This window comes from Heloderma suspectum, chromosome 4 (genome assembly GCF_057233095.1).
Source record: "Heloderma suspectum isolate Gila_16-S chromosome 4, 16-S_ref, whole genome shotgun sequence".
Taxonomy (NCBI): Eukaryota; Metazoa; Chordata; class Lepidosauria; order Squamata; family Helodermatidae; genus Heloderma; species Heloderma suspectum.
In genome coordinates this window covers 173,085,044-173,103,028 of record NC_139461.1, presented here as the reverse complement: position 1 = coordinate 173,103,028, position 17,985 = coordinate 173,085,044, and the positions used below count along the sequence as shown (strand labels likewise).

The following is a 17,985-nucleotide window of genomic DNA, read 5'->3' as shown; positions in this document are numbered from 1 at the left end:
ACCCCCCCCCCAAAACTGGGGCAATGCTGGCAAGGGGAGGAGTTGCAGGACAGACTCCTCACATGACCCCAGCAGCACAGTAAGGAGCCACTTAATTCCTCTGCTGAAAAACATACAACCAGGTTCAAAATTATAAACCCAACATGCCCTCCATGCAGTTACCCGATGAAACTGAAAATCAGAGTGGAGCCTATTATTTAAAGTTAGCCTTTGTCGTATTTCTGACAGCCAACCATTAATACTTATGTCTTCCCAGGCAGGAGAAAAAAGGAAAGACTGTAAAAGTTCAACTGGGTGGTGACAATTATTTTATTATTGTACTATTATCTCTACACAGCCGGATCAACTCTTCAGTTGAAGGAACCGTGCATGTTTGATCCCAGTTAACGTAACAGGAAAGGTGAGAGTAGGATAGAGATGAATGAAAAGCAGATTCAACTGGCTTCAAATTTCCTGGGCTTATTTTCTGATACGGAGTTAACTTGGTGGCAGCGTATTTAATATGTCCTGAACAGGTGTAAGCTTCAGTTAAATTTGCTAAGGAACATTTCAAGTTGTACTTGGAGGGCAGACAGACTCTGTCGACAAGACTATGGATGTCAAGCTTATGCCTCTGCTTCTAAGTCATTATTGCAGAAGTTAGACACCATTCAGATTAAAGTCCTACGGATTATAAATGGGGCCTTTGTTACGATTCCTTCTAATGTTTCAGTGTGTAGTGGGTGAATGGCCCACAGATCTGTGTCGTTTCTTTCTTGATATCTCACTTTGGGATAGGTTGAGGAATTTGCAGGTTGGTCAGTAGAATTTTCTTTATGGCGCCTGTTGGGAGTTTAGTGATCCACAGAGATGTGCCGTTGGAATAGTCCCTCATGTGATGAGTTTCATCTTGGTTGGACATCCATTTGTCGGTGAGCAGGGTCACTGTTAAGTTTTCTGCATGTCCTTTCTTTTCTAGGTTATTGTTGCCTCCAGTTGTGGATGTGAGCTGTGCAGGGAAATCTAGTGTAGGAAGTGTTGAGCTTAAAAACACAGTTCTGGGATCTTTAACTTTAACCCAGGGCTGTCACTGTTAGATCTCTACAGATAGTTCTAAAAATATCAAACATGGGAGGGTGGCTTCTGCATTCTGTGTCCCTGAATTTGGGGTGTGAAACAGGGAGGTTTCTTACCATGAATTCCTGTTCCCAGTATCTTCTGGAAGGCATCCTGGTCACCTGGGAGGGGCTCACCCAGTATCCGGAATGCCCGCCAGAAGATACAGGAGAATATCCCTACAAGCAAGAAACTAGGAAAGCAGTCAGAAAGGAGAGCTATAATGTGTCACTCTGCGATGCTAGGTCCCACCCCCACCCACGGCAAGGAGTTTCTTAAGAGGGGGAGGACATAAAATGGTACTGCCAGCTGCAATCTGGAGTGGTACGGTCCACTCTACCACCTGAGGACTACCACCTCATTCTGCTACAGGTGTAGAACCAGCCATAGTCTATGTATCTGGAGCATTAAGGGGCAGTGTCTCCATATTTGTAGGTAGGTTTAAAGAAACACACACAACCCCAATAATCTCAGTGTCATAAACACTATGGCTGGACTACTGCATGAATCCGCTCATGTCTCCTTAGCGTTCCTGACTCTGTGAAGGACAGACTACAACAAGGACAAGAATAGGGCTTCTCTCCAGTATGGATTCGTCGATGGCGCTGCAGTGAACCTAGACGCGTAAAGGTGCTGCCACAATCTTCACAGTAGAAAGGACGCTCCCCACTATGTGTGCGGTGATGCCTTTTCAGCCTGGCCATTTGGACGAAGGCCATGCCACATTCCTTGCATATGTATGGCTTTTCCTGCCGGTGGATCACTTTGTGTTTGGAAAGCAAGTTAGATTTACTGAAACCTTTGTTGCATATGGAGCAGAGGTAACGTTTTGAACTTTCTTTTCCAGGGTTTCTGACAGCAGAGCCCTGCTGTTCAGGTTTACGACTATCACCCTGATTCTGCCCCAGTACAGACCACTGATTCTTTATATTAGCACTTCCCAGAACAACACTGGAGCGCTCAATCTTGTGAAAGCTGCGGAGATGCCTCCAAACATCAGCGGTGCGAATGAAACCCTTGTTACATACTGGGCACTTGTGTGGTCTGTCTGCAGAATGGGTCAGCTTGTGCATTCGCAAATTAGCCGCTCGGAAAAACTCTTTGCCACAAAGGGGGCACCAATACGAATTCCCAGCCACATGTAGCTGCTTGTGTTCCTGAAGTCTGTTGACATCTGGGAAAGACTGTCCACACTTCTTGCATGGATAAGGCAACGCTTCGCCCAGCTGCGGTGGCAGATTCTCATCATCAAAGGTGTCAACAAGGATGATAAAGTTCTCCTCACCCTCTTCCCTTAGGCCCTGAGGATCCTCAGAACACTCAACAGACTGGAGTTCCAGATCCTTACCATCATAACGTAAGCTATAACTGGCGCCGGTGGGGATGTATACACCAGGGGTGGTTGAATCCCACCGTCGATAGCAGGTTGATGCTTTTGGAGATGCTTTCGAAGAGCTTTCCTCTTGTTCCCAGTGTGGCTCTAGAGGGAGACCCACCCTACCTGAAAGTGCATCAGGGTTACTGTCAGGACAGGAGGGTGGCCAGGAGTCTTCCTCTGCCTCTAGCAGCAGGCTGGCTTTATGACCTTCCCAATCAGAAACCCAGCTAGAATCGCCTGAACGATCTCCTTTGAAGTTGCAATCATCACTTGCAGGCTCCCAATCCACTTGCATCTCCATCCTGTAACAGAGATAGCCTCTGCCTGCCGTCTCGAGCACCAGAACTTTCACAGCTCTCCCTGTGAAAAGAGCGGACATGGTTTCACTAGCAGGAATTCCAACATTCGTAACAGGTCAAACAAAGACACCACAGTGGAGGTCTCTCTGTGGGAATAGAACAAAATACTAATAGCACAGAGAATATTAAGGCAATTTAAATTATTTTTACTGAATTAAATAGATCCATAACATTAATAATATATACATACTGAACCATTGCTGCAGATTTGAGTAATTAGGCAATCCATATTAGGCATGATCCAGACACAGTTAGGCACATTTAATTCCCACCCGTGTCAATGAGTTAAGCATATACTTCATTTGCTCCCATTTAAATCCCTGGGGCTTTAAGGGTGCAATCCTGTGCATGCTTAGACATAAAAAGTCCTACAATTTGCTGTATGCCCCAGCCATTGTTGTAGGACTTTTCCCACCCTATCTAAACATGCATAGGATTGCACTGTAAAATACTTAACTTGGCTGGTTTGCACCTATAGTATGTAGTGGAAAGTAATACAGTAGATCCTTTCTTTACCCATTAAGATTACACATCACATTCACAAATTGTCCCAAGAGGTCTTTCAACAGTTCTGATTTAATGTCAAGCTTTCCCCTGTGCTCTGCTAGCAAACAGGCTTCTTAGTTTAACTAGCCATCAACTATTTACTATGGTCAGTTTACAGACAAGAAGCCACTTTAACATAAAGAGAATTGACTACAATATCAATAGTATACTCAGCCCAGTACAGTTATACATTTTGTGGGAAACTGCTTAAGGCACAATCCTATGCATGTTTAGACAGAAAAAAAAGTCTTATAACTTTCAGTATTCCCCAGCCAGCAGATTTAATTCTGTCTAAATATGCATAGGATTGCACCTTTCCCAAATCTGTGTTATCGAGAGCATATAGCTCATATTAACTGTAAGACTTTGGCAAACTATATTGCCCTCTATTATGCAGATATAGTAGGTCTTTTGAGTTGAAGTATGCCAACTTAATTAAAATTAAGATCAAAGAATTAACACCTTTGGAAGATAGGGGCTACATAAAAAATGTGATTCTTCTTATGATATAGTTTTTAAAAAGAACTTAACTGCTAATTATGAAGTGACTAGCATTCCTTTAAGGAGAACACAGCTCATCGCTTCTAAATAGTATTCAAATCACTTCCAAATAGCATTAATTACTTGAAATTAAGGTGTGTAGATTTCTGTGAACTGCCCATGCTTTGCTGAAGACACTTTTGTCTGAAATTCGCAATGGAAGGTCATGGGGCAAGTCTGGGTAAAAAGCGACTTTTTCTGATTTGCACAAATGTGTGAGAGGTAGATTTGCTATTTTTGCTTTAGCAGCACAAGTCATTTTACAGTGTTTGGGGTGGATAATAATTTGATGAAATTTTATTAGGTGATCCAGTATTTCTTTTTACTCTGCAATAAGAAAATAAACTGAACTCAATGTAGCATGCATCTTACAATGTGCATAAGGCACTGTTAGGCTCAAACAGAAGTGTTTTCCACACTACACTTTCCTCCTAATTAGCCCCCAATAGGTATGGAGGGAGGAGGACCAGGTGCGTCAAGTTATTTTGACTGATTAGATGAATGCATAGAGAAGGGGTGGGCAACTGGTAGCCCTCCTTATATCCTGGCCTGTAACTCCCAGCTGCCCTAGCCAACACCCAGCCAATAGTGAAGGATAGTGGGAGTTGTAGGCCAAAACATCTGGAGGGGCACAATTTTCCCATCCCTATTATAAATATATGAAGAATTACTGATGCCAACAACCAGTGTAGTCCCTTGGCTAATAGTGAGCCACGAAGTCCCCCTCATTCAAATCTCATCTGAGCCATGAGCAAATGACTAGGTAGTCTTGGAAAAGCTTCTGTTTTCTCAGCCTCAACTCTCCATCTGCCGTATGGGGATAATACTAACCTACCTTACAGGGTTCTTGTGAGGATTAATGAGATTGATGCGAAGTGCTCTGAACACTCACAAAGCAAATGTTAAAGATATTAATATAGTTTTTTAAAAGTGTGACTTCACACATTCTTTTTTTAAACCTATAGAAAATAGTTTTACCCTCCTCAATCCAAAGATTGGAGCATCTGTAACTAGAAAAGCCTGAATGTTAAGTCAACATTCAAATGCTATTTGATTTCTTGAATTCTAATTTGATTTCTGGCAGAATTTAAGATATTTTCCTAATGTGATGAAAAGCAGATGCATGAAAACTAGGGGTCTGTAGGTAGAGGATAATGAGGGAGACCAAAGAACTGAATCAGCAGGAACAAACTGGTTTCAAAAAGTGCTATTTGCAGCCCAACCTAATGCTTCAGCTAAGATGGCTGCTGTTGCAGTCATCTTATGCTTATGGCAACTTGTCAGTACTCCAATCTCCAGCTTGCCAAGTGCCATCCCATCCTTCACTCTGTGTATGGTCCCTTTACCTGCCACCTGTACATGTGTCTGTGTGAGTGGAACTTCACTGGTGCAATTGGGCTGCCTCAGTTCCGTGTACTGGTCAGGCAGCAGGAAATCTGGCTAGTGCAAGGTAGAGACTTGCACCAGTCCAGTAGCATTTAATCAGCATCCTGTCTAGTCACGCCTGGATTGGACCTTAGAACTACACTACCAAACTATCTTGGATTTTATAACACCTCAACTGTCATGGCATCCCTCAAAGAATCTTGAGTTGTTTGAAGTGCTGCAAATGCCCACTAGAGATTCCCAAGGCCCTCTTCATAGAACTATAATCCACAGGGTTCCCTAGAAATAAAGAACATGTATAAAGGGCTTAAATTTGTATGTAGGTTACAATCATACATAGGCTACAATCATATTTAGGCTAAGTTGTGAGTTACACCTATACATTCAGTGCACTTATCTCCATATTAATATAGGACTGTGATGCAAGTCTCAGAAAACCGTATAACGTCTCAGTTACTTTAGATCAACCTTCTCTAAACCTGGTCATGCTTGCTGGGGATGATAGGAGTTGTAGCCCTACATATCTGAAGGGTACGAGGTTGGGGGAGGTTGCTTTAGATTAATTTCTGACCAAAGGACAAAAGAAAATGTGAGGGTGGAAGCTGTTCGGGAAGAAAGTGATAGGATCCAAGGAAAAGGCAGAAGAGCCTTCTCATACCAGAGAAAATAATTCAGACAACTCCAGCTTTGTTTCTAATTGAGAGGCTCACAAAGCCAGCCTTATTCTGCAGTGCCCCTTTATTTGCCAGAACCCCACGCCCTTTACTTTGCCCCATACATTCCTATTTGCAATTCTTTACCCTTTCTTGATTAGTTGTAGCAGACTAGTGCTTAAAGACTGAACAGCCGTTCAGTCTTTAAGCACTCCCATTATCATAACAATTTAGGGCAATAGAAGCAAATGCAGAGTATTGTCAAAGTGCCTTTTTGCACGAGGGGAACCCCCCCACACAACTGCTCATTTTACTCATTCTCACCTTAAATCACTGTATTATAGTGCAGAGTAGGATGAATGCATTGCAATTTGAAACTGAAGTGTCACTTGATAGCATTGCAGTGGGTACTTTGAAATCAATACAGGCACTGAGCTTTTATGAACTCCTGTATTTCTCCCAAGTCAGTTAACAGCACTCTCAGAAATAAGACTAGCAATTTGATTAACATCACTCCAAGCCAAATAACGTATACAGCAGTAACCCAGGCTGCATTTCTTCCTTTAACATCTATTTCACTACAGCATTTGACTGCAATAGGGATCATACGTAACATTGCTAATAGTAATAGTGCTGCTTCAGGTGACCTTTGGATAACTCAACAAAAGTTTCTAGCGCCTTAGAGGAGACAGAGATAAGGGGACTGTATAGATGGTCTCTAGAAGTCACAGTTAACGGCTTCTGCCTACCTGGTCACATATAGATCAGTAGAGCATCTTTTGCAAAAGGCAACCTCCCCCAGTGCTCTGTTACAGGGTACAGGATAGATCCTACTTTCACAGTAGATCAATGCCTAAAGTGACAACACAAACAGTACAAGACCATTTTATTGGTGAAATTAACATCGGCATTTCAACACTTAAGCATGTAAGAGCCAAAACATACAATTAGGAGCCCAATGCAGTCTATTACTGGATTGCACCACTTCAAACTGTATCAGATGCCCCCACACTTAAAAGTCTGAAATGGTACAGCCCAGTAGCAGTTGCTCCAAGCAACAGATATTTGGAAGTAAGACCCATTAAGCTCAATGGAATTTACTTCTACACATGCATAAGAATAGGTTGTGATCCTATTTGTGGCAGTCTGCTTTTACTCAGCACAATATACTTCACTTCATAACATCTGCACGCACTATTCCACTAGAATTTAATTATTCCTGTTTGCCTTTGCTCTGCCTGAAATGTACATGCAGCTGCCCAGTCTTCTGTAATGCATATGAATGCTTCATTTGCAGAAGGATACCACTATCCGATTATTAAAACCCCTCTCCTCCCATGTCACAGTCCAGATGGGGGGGGGGGCACGTCTCCTCTTTACTTTAAAAAAATAATTTAATTGCCAATTTCATTAATAATGTTGCACCTCTTTTGGCCATCATATAGGATAGCAAGATCTCTGCCTGAAGTATTGAAAGCTGCTGCCACTCAAACAGTACTAAGTTAGATGGGCCAATGGTTTGACTCAGTATAAGGCAGCTTTACACATTCATCTGTTTCTCCAAAAAGGCACAAGACAGTGTTTCTTACACCTCTACAGCACATAGGGAGAGCATTCTCCTCCTCCCACCATCACCCCATCCATGGAACTATCCACCACTGCACCCAGTGTCCTTCTTCACCCCTATCAATATAACGCATTCCAATAATCTCATCAATACAGTAATAACTAAAAGGCTCCCCCCACTGTGGCCTCTTGGTACCTTTTCAGTGTGCTACAGGCAGGCTGGCATGAAGAGTGTTGCTTTAAACTGGTCCTTTCTTTAAGGGCAGTCCACCACACAGAAATTAAAGTGATGAAGTTTCCCCAAGACATTTTATGTTGATGCCAGGGAAACCATTTACCTATTATATTCCTAGGCGTCAGGTCGCTGCTGAAGGCACAGGAGCAAAGTCTGGGGGGAAAGGTGGCTCATCCCTTCCTCACATATGTAGTTCAGTCTATCTCCTGCAGAGCTCACTCTACCTTCCCTCCACTTGACTGGAGTCAAAGGAAAGGGCTTCTGTGCAGGATCCCCCCTTTGAAGGGTGGGCAATTGCTCCAGGCCTCGCTCGCCGAAGGCACAACATCAACACTGTTAAACAGTACACTCCGAGTGAGAACAAAACTACTAGGTTCAGTGAGAAGAAAGAGGGGCTCAGCAACCTTAGGGCCTCTCAGGGCGCCATTCCATGCGTAGGATTGCGCTCTTAGGGCGCAATCCTATGCATGTTTAGACAGAGCAAAGGCCTACAACTCCCAGCATAAAGCTACATCGGCTCAAACACGCTCCTCCGCAGGCCCAGAATCGCGATCCTCCTTCGCGCATTTGGCCACCCTCTATTTCCTTCCCCAACATTACGCGACAGTCTGAGGCGCCGCTTGCAGGCAACTTTCCCACATACTCAGCTCGCCCGGCGGGGCGCAAAACTCTCCACCTGTTCCCAACTCAGGGATTTTTCCCTCACCCCCGCGTCCCCCCTCCATGTCTTTGCTCTCAGGCCAACTCCACCTCTCTGCGCCCCCCCCCATTTCCCAGGTAAGAAACCCGCCGTCCCTGCTGCGCATTCCTCCCCCCCCAACCCGCCCCCAAATTTCTGAAAATGAAGCTGCGCCGAGCGCCCCTCCAATGTAGGGCGCAGCTTTAACTGGCGCCGCCGCCTAAGCAAAAGGACGCACAAGGCAGCTCCACGCGCGCACAGCCCTCCCTGCCTTACCCAGGCAGCGCGCGCCGAGGCCGCAGGTGCCGCCAAACAGCGCCGTGCGCTCGCGCAGCCGCCGCCTCGACGCTCCCGCGGCGGCTCCGCTCAGCAAGCGCGCTTGGCCGCAGGTGGGCGCGTCCGCCTGCCCCGCCCTCGCGCCTTCAGGCCAGTGAGCCAATCCAGAACAACGGGCCGCCTTTCTTGGGCCCCCGTTTGCTGGGGTCTCGCGATGCTTAAGCAAACTTAGTCTTTTCTTTTCTGGGCGCGGAGGCGGGCGAGTGCCCTCGGGGTCGTTCCGTCCACTCATCAGAAAGCAACAAACCCGGCTAAGCCCTGCTTCCTGGTGAATGCTCGCCTGGGCTGTTTTCAAGCCACATTCACACGTTACTCAGAACATCTTAGGGTGGGTGGTATGTAAGCTGCTTTGGGTTCCTTGGAAGAGGAACATATTGCAAGTGTAATAAATAAATAAAATGAAGATTCATATGTGTAAGCGCACATTTAGAAATAATAGCTATGATATAAATATAAATACAGGGGCCGCGGTGGCTTAGTGCTTAAGACGCTGAACTGCAGACTGGAAGGTCGGCAGGACAGTTCGAGACCCGAGTGCTGCGTGACGGAGTGAGCTCCCGTCTTCAGTCCCAGCTCCTGCCAACCTAGCAGTTCGAAAGCAAGAAATTGCAAGTAGATAAATAGGTACCTCCTCGGCGGGAAAGGTCACAGCGTTCCGTGCACCTCGGTGTTCAGTCATGCCGGCCACATGACCACGGAAGCATCTTCGGACAGCGCTGGCTCTTCGGCTTAGAAACGGGGATGAGCACCGCACCCTAGAGTCGGACACGACTGGTTGGGGACACCTTTAGCTTTTTTAAAAATATGAAGACCGTGAAGACCGACCAGGTGACCCAAATGTGGCTGCTCAGTCTGTTGTTCAGGGGCCAACAGAATGGGCGACTCCAAGGCCCCAACCTACTCTCCCTCTTTTTGGTTCTTTGACTGTAAACCAGATTTGGACTGGGCAGCCCACCGAATAGAAGATACCTTCAGATACAGGACTGTCTTCTGTAAAGTAGAACACCTCTTAGGAAGCAGCCTTAGTCTGCTGCATCCAGATTGTCATTTTCTAAGGGCGCAATCCTATGCATGTTTAGACAGAGAAAAGGCCTACAACTCCCAGCATTCCCCAGCCAGCTGGCTGGGGAATGCTGGGAGTTGTAGGCCCTTTCTCTGTCTAAACATGCATAGGATTGCGCCCTAAGTGTTTCAGGGCCTCTAAAGACAACACTGCCAACAAAGTGATAAAGAACCCCTTCTGTGTGTGTGTTTGGGCATCTTCATATACAGACGGGGAGAAAGAGAGAAATTAAAAGGTTTGTTCGTACAATTAGGTATGTTGTGTGTGTTTAAATATCTAATAGAATTCATTAGCTTTTGCCCAAATGTGAAATTCTGTTAAAAAGGAAAGAAAAAAAAACCTTATTCCTATGGGCAACAGAACCACCATAAGAACTGCTTATTATAAATAAAAGGATGTTGGCCTCATTTGCCAGTGTATAAGAAACAGACTTTCCTCTCAGTGGTTCTGCTCACAGACCTTCCATACTCATCTGCCCAGTTATACCAAGTACAGTAGCCATTTTACATATTATATAATCGTGGTTCTTCCTTAAGAGGTGTAGCAGGGCAGCAGCCATTTTGTGTGTTTCCTAGACAAGGCCTCCCATCCTTCTTACTCTGGACAAGAGTTAATATCCTTTTAACTCTTGACAATTCTGTCAGTTTCTTACCCTGCCTTCAGCAGGTTCCCTGCTTTTTCTGAATTTGCTATAGATAAGTCCAATTGCACATTGGGGTTTAATTGGGAACAGTGGCCTAAACAATTTGAAAGTTGTGTCCTCCAGGTGTTCTGAAAGTGGCTCGAGTGAACATGCTGGGAGAGAGCAAGCACATATAGCCTCATGTACGCTCCCCATTTTCTGGTAACTGGCCTGGTTAATCATTGTCACTGTTTTCTCTTATAGATTTTGTATTGTCATTTAAAATTTAAAATATTCCTATATATACACATGCAGAAGTGTTTACTGGGTGCCCTTACCATCCCCCAATAACTACCTATCCAAATAGCAAATGTGGCTAAATATATTTTTTAGTTGCACCTCTTCCATAAAAAATGAACTTGAGCACACTCCAGGAGAGAGCAGAGGACAGGAAGGCCTGGCATGCTATGGGGTCACAAAGAGTCGGACACGACTTAACGACTGAACAACAATTCCATAAAAAGGACCAGGCCCTTTGCAGGGTTAAATTGCTTATTAAACACTCCTAACACTTTAAAAAGGGAAACGTTATACTCAATTTACTAGCCAGTAGTGCAGCTAAGTAAAGGCCCCATAGCCGAGGGGCCTAGAAATGACTACCCAAAGGGTTGCATGTGACCAGGGCAGCAGAAACAAACTCCATTTTATTCCTGATGGTGCTATGATTCAAGTGAGTTTAAAATGCCAAACTGCACTATCTCAGAGGAATTTTGTTAATCAGGGTTGGCAAACGGTTTTGTTGTTACTGTTCTAAAATATCAGGAATGTAAAAGCAGTTGCAAAGCCTGAAATGATGGAGCTGGGGGAGAAAAATGTGATTTGTGTGCTTTGCAACTGAAGAAATAATAATAATAATAATAATAATTCTTGGCTGCCTTTCAGGGCAGAAGCATATTGCTGTTTTCATCTGAGCAATATTGGTGGATAGTCTAGCAATGTGTCAAAGCAGTCTGTTCCCCTATCCCAAACACCCAGCACCGGCCAATTATGTGCCAGGTTACTGCTGTTGTTCGACCTTATAATATCCCTTTTAGGCATAGATATAACTTTAAAAAAGCCAATTGGACTAAATTCCAGAGACTGCTGGATAGAGCTGTTACCCAATTAATACCTATACTGAGCTCCTATGGTGAATTTGTGGAGGTTGTTAAAAAATGCTCCCGGCTATCAATCCCACAGGGATGTAAAACCAACTCTATCCAAGGCCTGACAGCTGAGACAAAGGATAAATTGAAGTACTTGGCTCTCTTTGACAATGACCCAATAGCAGAGGATACAGTGAATGCAGGCCAGAAGTTAATTGACTCTATATCTGAGGCCAAGAGAGAAAGGTGGATTAGATTAGTAGAGGAACTAGATATGAGCATAAGTAGCCACAAAGCATGGAGACTGCTGAGGCACCTGAACAATGATCCGACTAGCTCTAGAGAATATGCCAATGTAACAGCAGACCAAATAGCTAGCCAGCTCCTTAAGAATGGTAATTTAGAACAAATGCCTTTAGATCATAAGACTAAAATTAATAGAAAAAAGGAGGATGAAACAACTAACCTATCGTCCCCTTTTACTATGGAAGAGTTGAGAAATGCTATAAGGAAATGTAGACCACGGAAAGCTGCAGGCTTGGATGATATTCTTACCGAGCAGATAAAACATTTTGGGCCAGCAGCAAGGCAGTGGATATTAGAAATATTTAATGCCTGTTTGGAACAATGGTGTTTGGAGAAAGGCTAAGGTAATGGCAGTTCTAAAACCAGGTAAAGAGGCTAATAACCCTAAGAGCTACCGACCAATCTCTCTTTTGTGCCATACTTATAAAATCTTTGAAAGACTGATACAAAATCGCCTTACTGTAGCTGTAGAATCCCTGCTTATACCGCAGCAGGCTGGATTTTTGCCCTGAAAGAAGCTGTACCGCACAAATCCTTAATCTAACTCAGTACATCAAAGATGGATTCCAAAAGGGTAGCATAACAGGAACTGTATTTATAGATCTAACGGCTGCATATGATACCATCAACCTTAGGAGACTGAAGCAGAAAGTATATGATATAACTAAAGACTTTAAACTTACAAACATTACTAGGAATCTGCTTCAGAACCGTAGGTTTTTCGTGGAATTCCAGGGAAGACGAAGTAGGTGGAGGAATCGGAGGAATGGTCTACCACAGGGAAGTGTATTAGCTCCAACCCTCTTCAATATCTATACTAATGATCAACTGCCTCCTGCAGGCACTAATAATTATAGATATGCTGATGATCGGGCAATGGCCGCACAAGGAAAAACATTTGAGGCGGTAGAACAACAATTAACCGAAACTCTGGAAGAGCTGGATCGATATTACTGCGAAAACCAGCCAAGGCCAAATCCAGCAAAAACTCAGGCATGTGCCTTCCATCTATGCAATAAGCAGCCTGCTAGGAAGCTGCAAATTACATGGGAAGGAGTGTTACTGGAGCATTGCACTAACCCTAAATATTTAGGGGTTACTTTGGATAGGGCCTTAACATATGAACAGCATTGCATCAACACTAAACTGAAGGTCAGTGGAAGAAATAACATCATTAGGAAATTAACGAGCACTACTTGGGGTGTTAAACCAAGGGTTCTTAAGACTACAGCGTTAGCCCTCTGCCAGCGAGTATGCCTGCCCAGTTTGGTATAAATCAACACATGCTGGGCAAGTTGATGTTGCTTTGAATGAAACAAGTAGAATCATTACCGGATGTCTAAAACCTACTTCTCTAGATAAGATCTACCATATAGCTGGCATTGCCCCACCTGCTGTTCGTAGAGAAGCAGCAGCATACAAAGAGAGGCTTAATATCCGAACAACACCCTCTTTACGGCCTACAACCAGCTCCTCAGAGATTAAAATCCAGGAAAAGCTTCCTCAGGTTGACGGAAGACTTTGATGAATTCAAAAGTAGAATGGACTTATGGAAAGCTACAAAGAATCAGCATTGGAGGGAACCAGCAGAGGAGCCAGCGCCCGGTTTTGATGAAAGCTGGGAAGTTTAGAAATCATTGAATAGACTGCGAACGGGTGTAACAAGATCTAGAGACACTTGGAATAAATGGGGTTATCCGGTGATCTCTGCCCTATGCGACTGCGGAGACTTGTAGACAACAACACATATGTTTACTTGCCCTTTGTGCCCTGACCAATGTACACATGAGGACCTTATGACAGCGTGACAGAATGCAATTAATATTGCTAGTTTCTGGGCAAGGTTTGTCTAATTTTTATATATTTTAACTTCTACATTTTATATTTTAAATGTTGTGTGTTATAGTATGTTTTTTAAATGTGATGCTTCTGACACGAATAAATAAATAGCACTATACGGCAACCCTCTGGATGTGCTACACAATATTTGTCAGACATAGCTCAGTCATCTGATGGGAGAAAGACTTGCATCTCAAATAGTTTTACTTAAAGGTAAAGTTGTCCCCAACCAGTCATGTCTGACTCTAGGGTGTGGTGCTCATCTCCATTTCTAAGCCAAAGAGCCAGCGCTGTCCGAAGACACTTCCGTGGTCATGTGGCCAGCATGACTGAACACCGAGGTGCACGGAACGCTGTTACCTTTCCCGCCGAAGCGGTACCTATTTATCTACTTGCAATTTCTTGCTTTTGAACTGCTAGGTTGGCAGAAGTTTTACTTACCCAATGCTATATTGTGTCTTTAAGAGTCAACATAAATGCAACATCAGAAAGCTCTGTGATAAAAACAGATGTTTCGCCTTTGGAAAGTCCCAGATTCAATCCCTGGCAATCCTTGAGTTATAATGGGAAACGTAGGGGGGTCCTGAATGAGATCCCCTCATCTCAGTGTTAGCCACATCATATCCTCCCCATAGGCTTCGAAAAACAGCAGCAAAGGTGGATGTGAAAAAGGGTAATGGGGCATGGGCCTTCTCTGGTCCTCCTGTAAGTCCAGCAAGAGTTCTTGGCATCCCAGTTAAGAGCATCCCTTCCTGGCTAGTAGAGCTGAGGGAGAGAGAGACCCTGGAGAGCTTCTACCACCTTGAGTAGAGAATGCTGAACTGAGCTTTTTTCCTAAAAAAGAAAAAGAAAATCCATCGGCGCTAATGGAGACATTTCTTTTTTAGTCTCTGCTGTGCTGGGGGTTGAATTTTAGAAAAAATGTGGCTGGGTGGGAAAGTTTAAACCTCCCCCCATCTCCGTGTGGAGGCCCCATTCTGTGGGTGCCATCACACGAGGCTTTTATTGTGCACTCATGGTGGGTCACTCACACGTCCTTTTCATGTCGTCGTCAACCTCCAGGGCACATCCAGCACTATTTCCTAGCTATTCCATGTTAAAAAGATCCTGAGTTAATGAGGTATTTAAATATCCCGGATTTTTGCTACTGTGTACGTCCCTTGTTGCACTATTAAACAGCCACTAGATGGCCCTGTTTCACAGATCTACGGAACATTAAAACTAAAAACTTCCCCTCTCAGCAATCACGCTGTCGCTGTCTGGGAACCTGTAGTAAACCTGGAAGGGCTCCACAATGGTAGGACTGTGGTTTTTTTCTTTAATGTAGAGATGCCTTCTATCAGGGCCCTGCACTTACGCTACGGTAAAACAATGTTGATGATCTGCTGCAGGCTATGTATTTAACACAGAGTGTCGTTTTGCCCTCATGGTTCAAATGTGCCCTGTTTTTCTTCAGGAGACACAGGCCACATCTTGTTCCACAGAAATGGTGCTTCTCTTCCAGCCACTGCTTGGGTCACTCACACTGATATCACAGCCTTTAAGGAATAGAAATGGAACTGGCCAGTTTGACAGAGAGCATCGGCATACTGGTGTAGTAGCAAACTGGATGGCAGTAATGTACAAAAGGTAACCACTAGGTGGCATGAAAAGACAGACCACCAAGAATAACTTGGGGGGAAATGCATTAACAATCACCATTGTGTCTGCATGCTTTTTTCGCTACTGAGATCTCCAGCAAAGCTTTGTAAGTTCTCCTGCAAAGCACTGACCATCAACATGATGGGATATCTTTAAGGTGCTTCTAAGAAAATGTAATACGGTGTTTAATGTGCCACCAATTGCATGACACTCTCTCCAGAGCTACATAAATCTTTAAGGTAAAAATCTTTCTTCCTGCATGTTTCTGCAGCTCAGAACAATGTAGCTGCTCCCTCACTGCAAAAGCAGTAAAAATCAATGGACCATTGGGGACATGCAAGCACACTGACTGCAGTGCACCTGCCTCTTCCGCTTTAGCGCACAACCCACGATCAGCTCCTTTATAGGTTGTGCAGAGCGATGTGCAAACCCGAACTGCTAGGATATTTAGGGTCAAAACAACCCAACAGTTAACCCAGCAGCAAACCCTGGGTGAACCCCTGAGTTGTTTTCCTACTAAACAATCCATGGTCTGGGTCCCACATCACACTGCACAACCTACAAAGGAGCTGATGGTAGGTTCTGCTGTAAAGTGGAAGAGGTGGGCATGATGTAGGTAGCGTGACACCGACAACTCATCAGTTTTAAACCAATGGGCTGACATTATGTGCAAATCAGGTCAGTGTGTCATACACAAGTCTATGGGAAGGGAGAGCTGCTAGTGCTGTGGAATTCCTACACTGTGTTGTAGCTTTTTTTAATCCAACTCCTGACTGGAGGCACTTCTGCTGAGTCAAAGCACTGAAGAGTAGAAACACAAGTTCCTAGAAGAAATATGGGTTCCCAACTCCCTCTTTTATTGTTGCCAACTCTCTCTGTGAATGTGGGGACAAAGGGGTGGTTAACCTTTCCCCTACCTGATTCTCTCTCTTCATTTCCTCCATCAGCCCGGTTTATTCCTAGTTTCAAAGCCAGGCTGGAGCTAAAGTGGGTTGAGGAGGCACCAGGTGGGTAGAAGGGTCAAGTGCCCTATTTCCAACCCACTGCTTCTCCTTTGAGAATGACTATCCATGCATTCATGATTTTCAGCAAACACAGATTTGGGACCTCGTATGGTCTTGCTGAATTGCTGATGTCCCATCAGGAGTATCAACCATGTACTTAGTATAATAATGAAAAAGCAAAACTAAAAAGAGGCAAAGTCTGTTTCTCTGTTTGTGACCTTTATTAATTTTCCAATTGGATTATATTTTTATTTGCCAAGTTCAGTCTTGCAAGTATTATTTAATTATAAAGTATTTTTTAATTAATCAAATGGCCAAATACATGACCCCTGCTGGATGCCCAGAGGAAGGCGAAAAACCTCCAGGATCTCTGGCCAATCTGCCCTGGAGGAAAATTCCTTCCCGACCCCAAAGTGGCAGTCAGTGCTACCCTGGGCATGTTAGCAAGGGCCAGAACCTCCCAAGCCATTGCTACTTGCTCTGGCAAATGCACTACCCCATTACCACTGGTATCTAATGTCTCACCATTCGTTTCTGCCCTGCCAGTTCCATAGCTGACCTCCAGGAGATAGCATGCATTTCCCTCTGTCCCTGATAGATAGTACTGGCCAGGCAAAACTGAGTCCATTCCTTCCTGTAGCTGCTGCCCGAATCCTAAGTAAACAGGTCTAGGCAGATCTCTTATTTTATCCCTACAGGCTCTTCCTTCCTCGCCAGGTGTTAATTCAGCTTCATTCTTGTCTTCCTTGACAAAGAGCATGTTGTTTTCCATCAGTTTGTTGTCATTTGTGAATAGTTCTGTAATGGTTCTCCAGCTCTCAGATGAATCCCCTGCCATTACCCAGCTCCTATGTCTCCCATAATACACTGCCTCTGTTTTTTGCAAGTTTTCATATCATATTTATCAAATTACCTGATATGTGATCCCTTCTGGATGCCCAAGGAAGGCAAAAAACCTCCACGGTCTCTAGCCAATCTACCTTGGAGGAAAATTCCTTCCTGATCCCAAAGGAAGCGATCAGTGCTACCCTGGGCATGTGAGGACCAAAAACTATCAGCCCATTGGTGTTCTTTGACATTAACCTCATTCTCCATTATACACCTCACTCCTCACTTTATACCTGAGCACAGGAAATTGCCTCCAGCAACTCAGTATTCTGCCCTTGCTCCAAGCTTCCAGTTGGAGCAGGGGCACCAGTCCTGCAGGCGGCTACAGAGGGGGGCATGCAGCTAATAGAGCAATATGCCTGCTGCTGTCATCGCTGCCACACAAGTGCCTCAGCATAAGGAATTTATACTGAAACTCTTGAAGTTGCCTCCAGCAACTCCGTATTCTGTTCCTCTCACCCAGCTTCCTGTTGGAGCAAAGGCTCCAATCCTGCAGGAGGCTACAGAGGGGGTGTGCAGCTGGCAGAGTGATGCTCCTCCTCGTACCATCACTGCCTCATAAATGCCTCCACACAAGGATTTTATACCTGAACACAGGAAAGTGGCCTTTACACTTTAGTTCCCTTCCTGCGCTACTTGCATTAAGGGCTATCATGAAACAAGGCTGCTAATGTAATGCAGCCCCTCTTCCGACATCTGGACTC

General features: G+C 44.4%; 1 protein-coding gene across 2 annotated transcripts; it reads right to left on the bottom strand.

Moving 5' to 3' along the window:
* Positions 1–287: 287 nt before the first annotated feature.
* On the bottom strand, positions 288–8,801 carry LOC146347769 (uncharacterized). Of its 2 annotated transcripts, XM_084848187.1 has the most exons (3): positions 8,714–8,801; positions 6,707–6,810; positions 288–2,833 (listed from the first exon to the last, which is right to left on the bottom strand). In XM_084848187.1, exon 3 carries the CDS (start codon positions 2,772–2,774, stop codon positions 1,581–1,583), a length of 1,194 nt encoding a protein of 397 aa, XP_084704313.1. In that variant the 5' UTR covers positions 2,775–2,833; positions 6,707–6,810; positions 8,714–8,801; the 3' UTR covers positions 288–1,580. The 2 variants fall into 2 exon arrangements, with proteins under 2 accessions (XP_084704313.1, XP_084704314.1); XM_084848188.1 differs by lacking the exon at positions 6,707–6,810 and having other exon boundaries at positions 289–2,833.
* Between the last annotated feature and the right edge of the window lie 9,184 nt (positions 8,802–17,985).

What these genes read in the sequence shown, in the direction of transcription:
- LOC146347769 (XM_084848187.1), bottom strand. Translation starts at nt 2,774, where the DNA reads ATGGAGATGCAAGTGGATTGGGAGCCTGCAAGTGATGATTGCAACTTC.